The sequence below is a fragment of the Danio rerio genome, chromosome 2 (genome assembly GCF_049306965.1).
Source record: "Danio rerio strain Tuebingen ecotype United States chromosome 2, GRCz12tu, whole genome shotgun sequence".
NCBI lineage: Eukaryota > Metazoa > Chordata > Actinopteri > Cypriniformes > Danionidae > Danio > Danio rerio.
In genome coordinates, this window is record NC_133177.1 from 28,087,296 (window position 1) to 28,102,203 (window position 14,908).

The 14,908-nt window shown below is 37.6% G+C and overlaps 1 protein-coding gene across 1 annotated transcript; it reads left to right on the forward strand.

Annotated features, from left to right (window-relative positions):
• The first annotated feature begins 8,883 nt into the window (after positions 1–8,883).
• Positions 8,884–13,787, forward strand: ifi30a (IFI30 lysosomal thiol reductase a). Its single transcript, NM_001006057.1, is given in 7 exon segments — positions 8,884–9,115; positions 9,524–9,703; positions 10,616–10,690; positions 10,816–10,905; positions 13,148–13,300; positions 13,378–13,446; positions 13,546–13,787. Coding segments are annotated over 7 exon segments (768 nt in total). The 5' UTR covers positions 8,884–8,980; the 3' UTR covers positions 13,612–13,787.
• The last annotated feature ends 1,121 nt before the right edge of the window (positions 13,788–14,908 follow it).

Sequence of the window (14,908 nt, forward strand, 5' to 3'; positions counted from 1 at the left end):
AAGATAAAAACTAAAGAGTCTTTATCTTCATAAGCTTTCTCTTGTTTCTTATTTTCTTATTTTGAATGCAAAAAAATATATATATATGCAAAATGTGAGAAAAGAGAATTGTTTGAAAAAAATATTTACATAATTTTCATGCAAATTAAAACAAATTTTGAGAAAAAATAACTGATATAAATTTGAAAAAAGTTTTTAATCCATAAATTCTTTTGCAATTGTGATGTTTTATCCTTTAACTGCCTGCTCTACCAAATGGTTGACCTCATTTTGACTGTTTTAAATAATGACTGTTATCGTCATTTAGAGAATGACTGTTTTAAATAATGGTAATAATGGTAAATACACACAGCATTGTTGTTGGTTTACAAAAGAATCAAACAAACAGAAACCTGCTGCACTAATACACTTGATTTAAGTGTTATTGTAAAAAACAGACAAACAAGAAAGCATGAGAAAATTAGAAAAATGTTAAACTTCAAAAAATGAATACAATTTAGTGTTCAAAAACGTTTATTTTTTTTTAATGTTTTAAAAAATTGTTCTTCATTTTTTCATAGCATATGTATTTTTGTTTTTCTTGGTAGGGCAGTTAAAGGGTTAAAGCACTAAACAAAAAAATAAATAATCAGAAAAGTAAAAAATGTGAGTCAAAAAGTTGCAATAACTTATTTTTTCTTGTTGTTTTTTGTTGCATCTCACATTCTGTCTCCTAAAATGAATTCAACTTTAAATGCCATATAAGAGTTAACTTGTTCATAAAATGCCTTTTTGACCAAATATTCCCATTTGTGATGTCTTTTTAGTGGAAATTTTGTATTTAGTGATGAAGCATTTGCTTGCTTATCTTAACTTCGCTGTTTTATTATAGTCCATTAATGAAATTTGATAAAGTCTTTTAAAATGTAGTTTTCATGACGTTTTCTTCTGAAGTGTCTTTCTGAGCACAAGCTGCCCGTGCTTACTGCCTGATAAGAGCAACAAGTCAGATGCCAAAGCTTTCAGATGCAGACATATTTTCTTTTGACTAGGTTTCAAGTTACACAGGGACAAAAGAGTCCCGAATGAAAGGTTTTGACTTGTATACTGATGGCCATCTCACTTCCTTATGCAGTTTTGGCTAGCACAAGAACTAAAATCAGCAGTTCTTTTTTCCCCTTCCTTGTTTTTTATAGCAGAAAATAGACTAAGTATCAAGATATAGCAGAGCCAAACATTTAGAGAAAACATTAGTTTTCTTTATTATTACTTACAGTGCGAAACATGTTTTCCATGCATATAGTTTTCATGACATAATGAGTATTTACCCTTCACCTCTTTAAACTAAATGATACTATACCTGACACTGGTTATGAGGGCATATTAAGTGCCATTAGACATGGAGGACTGGGAGCACTGTTTGTTACCCAGTACATTTCTACTGGAGGATTATGTGTGTGTGCGTGCAAACTTTATGTACATACTTTTATTTGCTTTGACTTCATCTGTTCTGTCCGATCTGTTTTGGGTGCAGATTCTTTCTTTTTTTTTTTTCTCAGTGTACATTTTGCATCAGTGTTGTTTGTCTCTCAAAAACAGGTACACAAGCATTACAGAGATATGGCTCTTTTAATAGGTAGATGGAATTATTTTTAAGACAATAAAAGGATATTGAGTCTATTGCACCTTCTCGTCTGCGTCATCAGTTTGGTCTTGTGATCTGTGATGTGATCTGTTGTTTTTACAGGGTTTGTCATGCTGAAGCAGCAGGAATACCGTGACCCTGAAGCTTGTTGTGCCACTGTTTTTTTCTTTCAAGTCTGAAGCTCGAATACAGCGGTAGTTTCCTTGTTTTGTTAGTAAGAATTAACCTACTTAATACCCTCGTTTTCCCAGTGAAAGGGGAATTTGAGTAGCCAAAAAATATTTTATTATGGTGGCTTGAAAAGCCAACATACTGTTATCTCACTTAAACTTATTATTATTCTGCTTCTTTCTTCTGAGACTAATTTTAAAGTCTATCTCCTCCTAACCCTTTCAAGCTTCATACCTCAAACTTTCGTCAAACCTTCAAACTGGTCTGACTCGGGTTGCTATATCTTTTCCGACTGATCCGACTTTCGGTTTTCCGAAAAACGACCCGGAAAATTCCCAAAATTCCCATTGACTTAACATTGGGTCAAACTTTGTGACCTCATAACTCTGCATTAGACTGTCCTACAGACTTCTAACTGGGCTCATTTAACTCAGTCTAGCCAGCAGCCAATAACTGATGACCTTTAAACTTACTAGCCACTCCCTAGCAACCACTTTTGGCACCCTAGCAACTGTCCCATAGACTTCCATTGTAAAAGACTGCCATTGACTTAACATTGAGTCAACCTTTGTGAGCTCATAACTCTGCATCAGACTGTCCTACAGACTAGAGTCAGGCCCCATTCAACTCAGTCTAGTCAGCAGCCAATCACTGATGACCTTTAGACTTACTAGCCACTCCCTAGCAACCACTTATGGCACCCTAGCAACTGTCCCGTAGACTTCCATTCAAAAGACTCTCATTGACTTAACATGGGATCAAACTTTGTGAGCTCATAACTCTGCATCAGACTGTCATACAGACTAATGGCTGAGCTCATTTAACTCAGTCTACCAAACTGCCAATAACTGATGAGCTTTTAACTTTCTAGCCACACCCCTAACTACCACATACTGCACCCTAGCAACTGTCCCGTAGACTTCCATTACAAAAGACTCTCATTGACTTAACATGGGATCAAACTTTGTAAGCTCATAACTCTGCATCAGACTGTCATAGAGACTAATGGCTGAGCTCATTTAACTCAGTCTAGCCAGCAGCCAATCACTGATGGCCTTTTAACTTTCTAGCCACACCCCTAACTACCACATACTGCACCCTAGCAACTGTCCTATAGAATGTAATTAGCTGTGCTATCAAATGCTTATAATTCTAACATGCTAATGACATGCCAATCATGCTAGCAACATGCTACTCATATGCTAATCATGCTAATGACATGTTAACTCATACTGGAAACATGCTAATGACATGCTAATTTGTACTAGAATCATGCTAGTAACATGCTAATTCAAACTAGACTCATGTTAATAACTGGCCTACATGCATATCTTTGCATAGCAGTGTCCTATTGACTTGGGGGATGGCTCATCTGACTCAGACAACCAATGAGCATCTCAATATGATAATGAAGCTCACAAGCCACGCCCCCAAATTGATTCCATAGACTTCCATTAAAATAGGCCAAGATGCATATCTTTGCATAGCAGTGTCATAGAGACATGGGGGTTGGTTCATTCGACTAAGACAACCAACCACATTCAAGTTCACTCTGTAACCTCGCCCATAGCAACAAAACAGAGTACCCTAGCAACCATTCATCAACAGCTATATCTCAGCATCAGAACATCGTAGAGACTTGGAGATTGGCTCGTTTGACTCATGCTAGCAAACGGAACTTCCTATATGCTACACATGCTAGCAGTGACTAGCTACATGCTAATATTGACTAGCCCAGTACTGTAACTTGCTAGAAATGCTTACTAAGTATAAATGTTTTATCAATCATGTATGTGAGGCTTGCCTAGTAACCAACCAGGGTACCCTAGCAACTGCCTAGCAACCACCCAAATTACCCTAGCAACCGCCTAGCAACCACCTAGCAACGGCCTAGTAATGCCTTAGTAAGGGCCTAGCGACCACTCAGGACACCCTAGCAACCGCCTAGCAACGCCTTAGCAACCACTCAGAATACCTTAGCAACCACCTAGCAACACCTTAGCAACCACCTAGCAACCACTTGGGACACCTTAGCAACCGCCTAGCAACACCTTAGCAACCACCTAGCAACCACTCAGAACACCCTAGCAACTGCCTAGCAACGCCTTAGCAACCACCTAGCAACCACTCAGGACACCCTAGCAACCACCTAGCAACACCTTAGCAACCACCTAGCAACCACTCAAGACACCCTAGCAACCACCTAGCAACGCCTTAGTAACCACTCAGAACACCCTAGCAACCATCTAGCAACTACTTAGGACACCTTAGCAACCACCTAGCAACACCTTAGCAACCACCTAGCAACCACTCAGAACACCCTAGCAACCGCCTAGCAACACCTTAGCAACTACCTAGCAACCACTTAGGACACCCTAGCAACCCCCTAGCAACACCTTAGCAACCACCTAGCAACCACTTAGGACACCCTAGCAACCGCCTAGCAACACCTTAGCAACCACCTAGCAACACCTTAGCAACCACCTAGCAACCACTCAGGACACCTTAGCAGCCACCTAGCAACACCTTAGCAACCACCTAGCAACCACTCAGAACACCCTAGCAACCGCCTAGAAACACCTTAGCAACCACCTAGCAACCACTCAGGACACCCTAGCAACCACCTAGCAACACCTTAGCAACCACTCAGAATACCCTAGCAACCACCTAGCAACCACTTAGGACACCTTAGCAACCACCTAGCAACACCTTAGCAACCACTCAGAACACCCTAGCAACCGCCTAGCAACACCTTAGCAACCACCTAGCAACCACTCAGAATACCCTAGTGACCACCTTGCAACACCTTAGTAACCACTTAGCAACTAGTCAGAACACCTTAGCAACTGCCTAGCACCACCTTAGCAACCACCTAGCAACCACTCAAAACACCCTAGCAACCGTCTAGCAACACCCTAGCAACCACCTAGCAACTAGTCAGACCACCTTAGCAACTGCCTTGCACCACCTTAGCAACCACTTAGCAACCACTTAAAACACCCTAGCAACCGCCTAGTAAAATGCTAATTCATGCTAGAATCATGCTAACAACATGCTAATTCATGCTAGAATCATGCTAGTAACATGCTAATTTATGCTAGATTTATGCTAACAACATGCTAATTCATGCTAGAATCATGCTAGTAACATGCTAATTCATGCTAGAATCATGCTAACAACATGCTAATTCATGTAAGAATCATGCTACTAACATGCTAATTCATGCTAGAATTATCCTAGTAGCATGCTAATTCATGCTAGAATCATGCTAGTAACATGCTAATTCAACCACTTCAAACTTTCAGATTCGGCTTTTCAAGCCACCATAAAGTTTGTCCTCAAACTTTAATATCTAGTTTCTGGTTACATCTGTACGAATACAACTGTAAGACTAACGGGATGCTGTAGTTTCATGTTTTTGTTTGTGATAATTAACCTATTCGGTCATGGTTTGCTAGCCCTTTTTTGTTCTAAACCTGTTTTAGTTTACTCCTTTCAACAAAAAAGAAGATATTTTGAAGAATGCTAGAAGCCTGTAACCATTGACTGGAAAAACAGTTGGAAAAACAGTATGGAAGGCAATGATAAGACTATCTGCTTTCTTTAAAATATCTTCTTTTGTGATTTAAAAGAACAACAGATTTGAACCTCTTGAGGGCAAGTAAACAGAGTACATGTTCATGTTTGGGTGAACTCCTCCACCTTTAATACAGTCATTTTCCCAGTGGAGGGAAGTTTGAGTAGTCAAAAAATGTGTTTTATTTTTGGTTACAAGTGTACATGGCTAATAGGGGACCTACGTGCTATAAAATATCTCATCAAATTAAGAGCAACTTACTGGCATTCTTGGAGTCAAAGTGAAAGCTCTTAATATTACACTGATACAAAGTCTTGTGTGTAGAAATGGAGATTTGCATAACTATTTACAGTGACGGGCTAATAAAGTCCTTGAATACATTGAGAATTACAGTACTGCATAGTTTGGGCTGATCAATCTGTCATTTATTGAAGAAATTAAGTGTTAATTAGTTTGTGTTAAGTGTTATTAAGACTAATCGAAAAGACAATCCATTAGTTATTGCAGATTTAATTTATTTTGCATTAAATTGGCTGACAAAACCCTCTTTCTAGGAATGTCAGATGTCTGACGCAAGAATTACGTGATGCTGTAGTTTCTTGTTTTGTTTGTGATAATTAACCTATTCTGTCATGATTTAATCACCCTTTATTTGTTCTAAACCTGTTTTGGTTTACTCCTTTTAACACAGAAGATATTTTGAAGAAATCTGCAAGCCTGTAACCATTGACTTTCATAGTGGAAAAGCAAATTGTATAGAAATCAATGGTTAAATACTTCCAGCTTTCTTCAAAATATCTTCATTTTTAGTATAACAGATAAACAGGTTTTGAACCTCTTGAGAGCAAGTAAACAGAGTAAATGTTTATGTTTGGGTGAACTCCCCCACCTTTAATACAATCATTTTCCCAGTGAAGGGAAATTTACACAACCCAAAAAATGTGTTTTATTTCTAATTACAAGTGTACATGGCTAATAGGGGACACACGTGCTGTAAAATATCTTGCCAAATTAAGAACAACATACTGGCGTTATTTTAATCCATTTGAAAGTCAAAGTGAAAGCTCTTAATATTACACTGATACAAAGTCTTGTGTATAGAATTGGAGATTTGCATTAATGTATTTACAGTGACTGAGGTTAATAATTTCATATACATTGAGAATTACAGTACTGCATATAGTTTAGACTGATCACTCGGTCAATTATGAAGAAAATAACTGTTATTATGACCAACTGAGATGACAATCCATGAATTATTGCAGTTTTAATTTACTTTGCATTGGGTAATCTGACAAAATACATTCTAAGAGCGTCAGATGTCTGACGCTAGTGTAAAGAGATGCTTTAGTTCCTTGTTTTGTTTGCAATAATTAACCTATTCAGTCATGATTTAATCACCCTTTTTTGTTCTAAACCCGTTTTAGTTTACTCCTTTCAACACAAAAGAAGATATTTTAAAGAAAGCTGGAAGCCTGTAACCATTGACTTACATAGTGGAAAAGGAAACAGTATGGAAGTCGATGGTTACAGACTCTCCGCTTTCTTTAAAATATCTTCTTTTGTGTTCAACAGAATAAAGAAGCTCATAAAAGGTTTGAAGCTCTTGAGGGCAAGTAAACCGAGTAAATGTCCATGTTTGGGTGAATTCCCCTTTTAATACAGTAATTTTCCCACTGAAGGGAAATTTGCACAGCCAAGTGAAAGTACAGATATGTGCTTTATTTATAAGTAGATTGGGGAATTGCACACTGTAAAATATTTGTTAAATCAACAGTAGTGTTAGCTTTAAGGTTATAACCCTGATAAGAGTTGAAGTGAAAGCTCTTAATACAGGCCTAAGTATTCAAATATTATACCAACAGGAAGTCTATCATGTAAAAATAAAGGCTTTTGGTGTTTTCCAGTCATTTTGCATTACAGTGTGATGTATGGTAACTTTAAAGAAAACACTAAAAACCTCATGGTACACTGCATTCACAGTGCAGAACTGTTGAGACTATGGTAATAATGCTGTTAAAACAGATGTCCACTGTAAGAAACCTAATAATATTGCCAAAACAACAAGAATGATTTACAGAGTGAACATTTCTCCCTTGGTCATTGATAGATTTTTTATGTCAAGTGATTTGACATTTCAAGAATAATATTTGGCATTTAAAGTGATTAATGTGATAAAAAACACAAATCTATTTGTCTTCTCGGGTTGAACATCTTTGTGGGTTGACTCCTTGAATGAGAAACAAAAAAATGCATGACAAAACAGGATTTTGTTTTTTTCAACGTTACTGCTTTTACTTAAAGATTAGGAAGGCAATTAATTTAAAAAAAATCATAGTGAGTTTAAAACTAGTTTTATAAGACGTATCCCACATGCATGTTGTAAAATACCAGTATTGCATTGTTTACTTTTATGGAGCTTTGACATCTTTTATCAGGCATTAAAACGGCTCATGTGACAGTCATGTTTGAAGTTCACACAGAAACAAGACTGTCAACATTTTCATTAAAAACACTTTGTATAAAATAAATCTATTTTTAGAAACTCAAACGTCAAGCCTTACCTGTGAAAGTGGGATCTTGCTATTCTAATGTTAGTTCATAAACATTCAGCTTCTGTTGCAGCCCAAAAGCTGCATAGTTTTCGAAAATCTAAACTAAACGTTGAATAAGTGCAATACCTGACGTAACTATAAAGTATATAATTAATTGTCTTTTTGCTCCTCTTGCTATGTTTTATATACAGTTGAAGTCAGAATTATTAGCCCCCCTGTTTATTTTTTTCCCCAATTTCTGTCTAATGGAAAGCAGATTTTTTTCAACACATCTAAACATAATAGTTTTAAACACTGATTTCTAATAACTAATTTATTTTATCTTTGCCATGATGACAATAAATAATATTTGACAAGATATTTTTCAAGAAACTTCTATACAGCTTAAATTCACATTTAAAGGCTTAACTACGTTTGGCAGGTTAGGGTTATTAGACAAGTTATTGGATAACAGGTTTGTTCTGAAGACAGTCGGGTAAAAAAATAGCTTAAAGGTGCTCATTATTTTGACTTTAAAATTTTTGTTTGATATATTGGTATCAAGTTTGGTTTTTGGCTCTTCATAAGAAATGTTTGTGCACCTCTGGCTTGTTTGAATTAAGTAAACAGTTCAACTATAAATGGCCTGACACCAAATGCAAGCTTCCTTAATCAGACAAAAGACAGGCATCATAAAAACAAACAACAGCAAAACACCGAGGGGTTTTCAGCAAGTTCAACGTGCTCTATTAAATTACAGAGAATTCATTCTTCTAAGCGAAAGAAAATAAAGTTCCTTATTGAAGTACATACAATTTTGGAGGGAATCTTAAGAATCTGCTCCTATGTAAAAACAAGAACTTCCCCAGAATGATAACCGTGTTGTGCCCATAGACTGTAAAACAGGTTGTGCCCAGCATTTACAGTGCTGTGTTTTGCCGGATTCTGATGACGTCACAACCTCAACCAATCGAAATATCGCACCTTTTTCGCTGGAGGAAGAAGAAAGTTTAAAATGTAGGACGTCCAGATTTTTATTCAGACTTCAAGACAAGCTGAACACTGGGAATCATCATGTTCGGCTTTAACCTGTGCGTTGTGCTCGTCGCCGTGTTTTCTCTGAGTAAATGCAGCGCTCGGTTTGTTTACTCCTGTAAATATCCGCCTTCACAATGGTGCAGCTCCGAGGACATAGCAGCTGAATGTGGGGTAAGAGTGACTCCTGTACCAAAACAAATGTAACTTTAGCAACCTTTTCTACTTAAATTGGATAAAATGAAACCAGAAGACGGTACGTTTTGTTTTTATTCATTTGTGACTATACATGTGGGGTAAGTGAAAACCAAAGCCAACTTAATTTACTACTTCCTCTTTTCATGAAAATAAACCGCTGGAGTCTCTATTATATCTGTAACTAGTCATTTGTGTCCGTACGTTTGCTTGCCACAAAAAAAAGTGAAGTTGAAGTCATTTGAAGTTTTTTTCAGGAATATTTGTGCTCTGACGTTTATTAACTCTTCTCTTTATTTGCTCGGCGCTTTCGGGGAAATCCCTACGTTTTGGGGACGTCGAGATGAGTGTGCACGAAACTTACTGTTCCCTTTATTCTCATTTAAGGTGCTGGAACAATGCATGAAGTATAACTCGACAAAGGCCGCTGACAAGGTGAAAGTGAGCCTCTACTATGAATCTCTGTGCCCAGGATGCAGAATGTTTCTTACATCTCAGCTCGTGCCAACCTTGATTATGTTGCAAGACATCATGGAGATTGATCTGGTTCCATATGGAAACGCACAGGTATATTTACACTACTGCACGCCGCTCTTTAGGCAGTTTACTTATAGTGTGAATAGTCTATCACAACTTGAGAAACGTGATTTTTTTCCCTTCACAATTCTAAATATTTAAATCACAATGTCCCTTTTCCTACACTTTGTAAATATATTTGTATATAAATATATTTTTATTGGTATTTAACAAAACTATACATGGTACTGTATAATACAGAATTAAAAAAATGGCAGACTTAATTTTTCCCCCCACTATCCCCTCAACATAAATTTATGAAATAAAAACAAACATCCTCTGAGAAAAAAAAACAACCTAAATTTGTTTTAACAAGTTAACAATAAAAGAGTTAAAAAAAAGTAAAGAAAAGAAATAGATGAAAAGATCGCTTTAAGTAGACAATAATTGCTCTTTCCAGTTATTTACTGTGTATTAGAGCTGATATCAACAGAACAGGGTAAACCTAATATAGTCTAAAACAGGACTCAGGGTCTTGTAGAAAGATAGAAAGAGATCCTAAACATCTTAACTTCTCTAGTTTTATGCAGCTAGAGATTTCTTGGATCCACATATCATGATGGAGGAAGTATGTGTTTCCATTTAAGAATGGCTCGCCTAGCCAAGAGTAGAGAAAGCAATAACCTGGCAAGATGCAACAGTTAAGTCAACTCTCTCTGAAATGCTAAAAAGGGCTGTCAAAGGGGTTAGGGTGTAGATTTGTGCTAATAGCTTCTTTAAGTGTATTAAAAACACGGGGACAGAAATTTGTCAGTTGCAGGCAACTCCAGATATATATATATATATACATATATATATATATATATATATATATATATATATATATATATATATATATATATATATATTTACTTATTTTGTTTATTTTTTCTTTTGTTTATTTTTTATTTTTTTGTATAATAGGAGACACAAGCTCAAGGGAAGTACATCTTCACCTGTCAGCACGGAGAAGATGAATGTCTAGGTAATATGATTGAGGTGAGGTTTTAACATTTATTTCACCTTTCGAGTAAATTAAACCCGTAAGTGGATTGATGTTGATATTTTAAGCATTGTTTAGCACTGAGATTAAAGATTCTGTTGTTTAACATGCTTTCTGTCAGACATGCATGCTGAATAAACTAGGCTTGGATGCTGTTATGGTTATTTTCTGCATGGAGTCGGGAAACGATGTGCTGAAATCAGCCCAGCCTGTAAGTTCCATCCATTTATATATCCATCCCTGTCTCTCTGTCTGTCATCTATGTATTTGCTGTTGTGATCAAAATCACCCAACCCTCTTTAATCTGCAAGACGTTCTGCTCCAGTAAACAAAAGAATATGAAAACAATTAATTACTTTATTAATCTTATTTAGAAACTTTATAAATAGAAGTCTGTGTGACTCTGAGAACATGAATCTGATGAAAAGCATCTATCCGATTGTTCCTAAACCTTAGTTTGCTCACCCCTAACCCCAGAAAGTATTTTCTCTTGTGCTTTCAAGTTCCTGTCACCATTTATTGCTTGGAAAAACTTAAAGGACACATATTTTACCCCCTTTTTAAGATTTAATATCAATATCATGGTTCTTCTGAGTGTGCCAGTTTAGGTAAGGTTCAAATCACATTTCAGAATTTTTTATTATAATATGTTAAAAAGTGTCATTTTGGGGGTGTGAACACAGGTCGTTGTGTTAGGGGTGTGTTGCTTCGCCTGAAAAGTACTTTCGACTTCCCGCCCAATTTTACAAGGGGCAGAGCCAAGAGCTACCCCGCTTTGTGTATGGCAACAGACAGGCAGACCGAGAGAAGCAACATGAGTGAGAGGACCAGCATTCAGTCGTACATGTATGACCCGGGCTCGAAAACAGACCAAGCAGAGACTACTGTTGAGGAGTCAATACTCCTAATGTGCCAGAATATGTCAGAGTGGTAGTTACAAAATCATTTGTGTCTTTGCATAGTTTTACAGCCGATATGTAACGATGTATGCGTCATCTGTATTGGGATGCAACTATTAACCTGTTTCACTCTATTAACTGTGCTTTAATTCGTCACGGTTAATTAATCATAAAGGCTTCTTAACACCGTGTTTCTGCATGGAACAAAACTGCGGCAACTAAACAAAGTTATGCCAACTGTGTGCTAGTTTAAAGTTCCCAGCCTGTACACCGAGACTAATAACCACACACACTGGATTTACTTAGACTGAGGCTATAACTAGGGCAAGTTTGTTATTTCCAATGGAGGGACATCATGCATACGAGGCAATGCGCTCACTACGCCTAGTTGAGATGACAGGGAGCTTCTGTGACTGCGGGAAATGTAAACGGCTGAAGTTTAAGGAAAACGCAATGAAAAGTACACATTTGCAATCCCGCCTAAAGGTATAAACAATGGCGCCGGTGAGAGCGATCATGTGGTAAATGTTGATCTCCCAGCCAAGATCAATCGAGTGTTTTCGGAGAGAGTGCTGAAAGACTTGTTGGATTAGCTGTTTTTAATAGCCCGAATCTTGATTTGTTGCATTCACTGCGTGTTCAGCGCAAATGGCCGTAAATGTAAAATCTCTGTTGCTCATTTGCAGGAAGACAATGAAGGCTCTTGTGTTGGGACCAATGAGCCTTAGATCCAAAAATAGAGCAAGAGTGTTTCTTTGGTGACATCGCTTTGACTCACACGCTGAAAATGGCGAACGTGAAACAACAAACTGAGGATGGGGAAATGCGCGCCTGTCAATCAGTATTGGTGGGCGGGGGGACCGCACTCTTACGTCATGTTGCGGTCTGTCTCAAAACCGCTCCCAATTATTCCACCGTTTTATGTTGTTAAATTGAAAAAAAGGACTGGGTGTGTTTATATCACCCCAATATGATGGTCTGTACACTCTTCCAAGTTCACATTTTAATGGGATTTACAACCTGGAGACCAAACAGCTAACTCGAAATATTGTAGAATGATCCCTAAACTGAGCTTCAGTGGACGGGTGAGGTGAATTTTCTGCTGAAAGGTCCAGTGAACATTTCAGTCATGTCTATGTGCTGTAGACATCACAATCTTTGCCTATATGGGTTGATACTTCAAAAAATCCCCCTCCATGTTTGACTTTGGAGACTGTGTTCTACTAAACTTTGTTTTAATATTAGCTTTGTGCTCAACCTTACAAGTGAACTGTTGTTTTCATTAGTGTTAAATGGCAAAGTTGTATTGCAAAAAAAGTAAAAACCCTATAAATTATAAATATTATTACATTTGACTAAAATTTTAGGTGCAATAATACATCTGAATTGATTCACTCTCAGCGTGTTGAATAATTTTTAAAACTGCTTTGTCTGTCTGTTCTGTGCAGCTCTCAGTATATGTCTGTCGATCTCGGTTTGTCCTTTAATCTGTCATTTGTAAATGTATATTACCCTGTTGCGATCTGCAATGCTGATCTGTACATCTCATCTCAGTGTCTTGGAGTCTATCGTCCTGATGTGACCTGGGATTCAATTATGCAGTGTGTGAAGGGCGACCAAGGCAATAAATTAATGCACGAAAATGCAGTGAAAACCGATGCACTGAATCCGCCTCATCAATATGTGCCGTGGATAACCGTTAACGGAGTAAGCAGATTTATCCACTTATTATTTACAATGATGTTTATCAGAGGTAATTAAATGGGTCAACGCTGTCCCTGCAGGAACACACAGATGATCTTCAGGACAAGGCGATGGGTTCTCTCTTCAGTCTGGTGTGCAGCTTGTACAAGGTTTGTTTGATGTCTTCTTAGTGTTTATTATCATTTCAGCGTTTTATCTCATCAGCGAGGAGTCCGTCACATGAGCTCTCCATTCTTTGTGTTTAACAGGGTCAAAAACCAGCTGCTTGTACTCTAGGGCTGAAGAAGAACACCAACAATTACTGTATGAACTAATCAGGGTATCTGAAAACAACACTACTCGCGTCAGGGATGAAGACAGTGTATGAAACCAAAGCAAGCACATGCTGAAATGCAGATTTTTTATTTGAATAATTAGTTTGCTGTTGTTATTTTTTATATGTACATGAAAGTATGCATGCATACAATGTATTAAAAGCTAATTTCCATTACTTGTTTGTGCATTAAGGATTTCTTTTAACAGCCCCGTAGCCAACCTGGTGAAAGGGGTGGGTCTTTTTTTTTCTTCAAGTGGAACTTTTGCAGTTGTATGTCCTCCTTTTTCTATTTACAGTGAATCTGGAAAGGATTGATAGCGCTTCACTTTTTCCACATTTTTTTTGTTACAGCCCTATTCCAAAATGGATTAAATTCATTTTTTTCCTCAAAATTCTACACACAATACCCCATAATGACAATGTGACAAAGTATTTGATATTGTTGCAAATTTATTAAAAATAAAAAAGCTGAAAAATCACATTGTACATACGTATTCACAGCCTTTTCTCAATACTACTAATGTTACAGCCTGAAGTCTTCTTGAATATGATGCCACAAGCTTGGCACACCTGTCTATGGGATTTTTTGCCCATTACTCTTTGCAGTACCTCTCAAGCTCAATAGGAACTTTGCAGTACCTCTCGAGATGTTCAATAGAATTTAGGTCTGGGCTCTTGCTGTGCCACTCAAGGACAGTTGTGTAGCCATTTTATAGATATTTTGGCGGTGTGCTTTGGGTCATTGTCCTGCTGGATGATGAACCGTCGCACTCTGAAGCAGGTTTTCATTCAGGACATCTCTGTACATTGCTGCATTCATATTTCCCTATGTCCTGACTAGTCTTCCAGTTCCTGCTGCTGAAAAACATCCCCACAGCATGATGCTGCCACCACCATGCTTCACTGTAGGGATGGTATTAGCCTGTTGATGATCAGTGCATGGTTTTCTCCAAGCGTAACGCCTGGCATTCACTCCAAATACATAGTTCAATTTTAGTCTAATAAGACCAGAGAAATTTGTTTCTTATGGTCTGAGAGTCCTTCAGATGCCTTTTGGCAAATTCCAGGTGGGGAGTCGCCTCCGTCTGGCCATTCTACCATACAGGCCTGATTGGTGGATTGCTGCACAGATGGTTGTCCTCTTGTAAGGTTCTCTCTCCACAGAAAATGCTGGAGCTCAGACAGAGTGATCATCAGGTTATTAATTCACCTTCCTAAGGCCATTCTCCCTTGATCACTTAGAATAGATGGCCAGCCAGTTATAGGAAGAGTCCTGGTGGGTCCAAACATCTTCC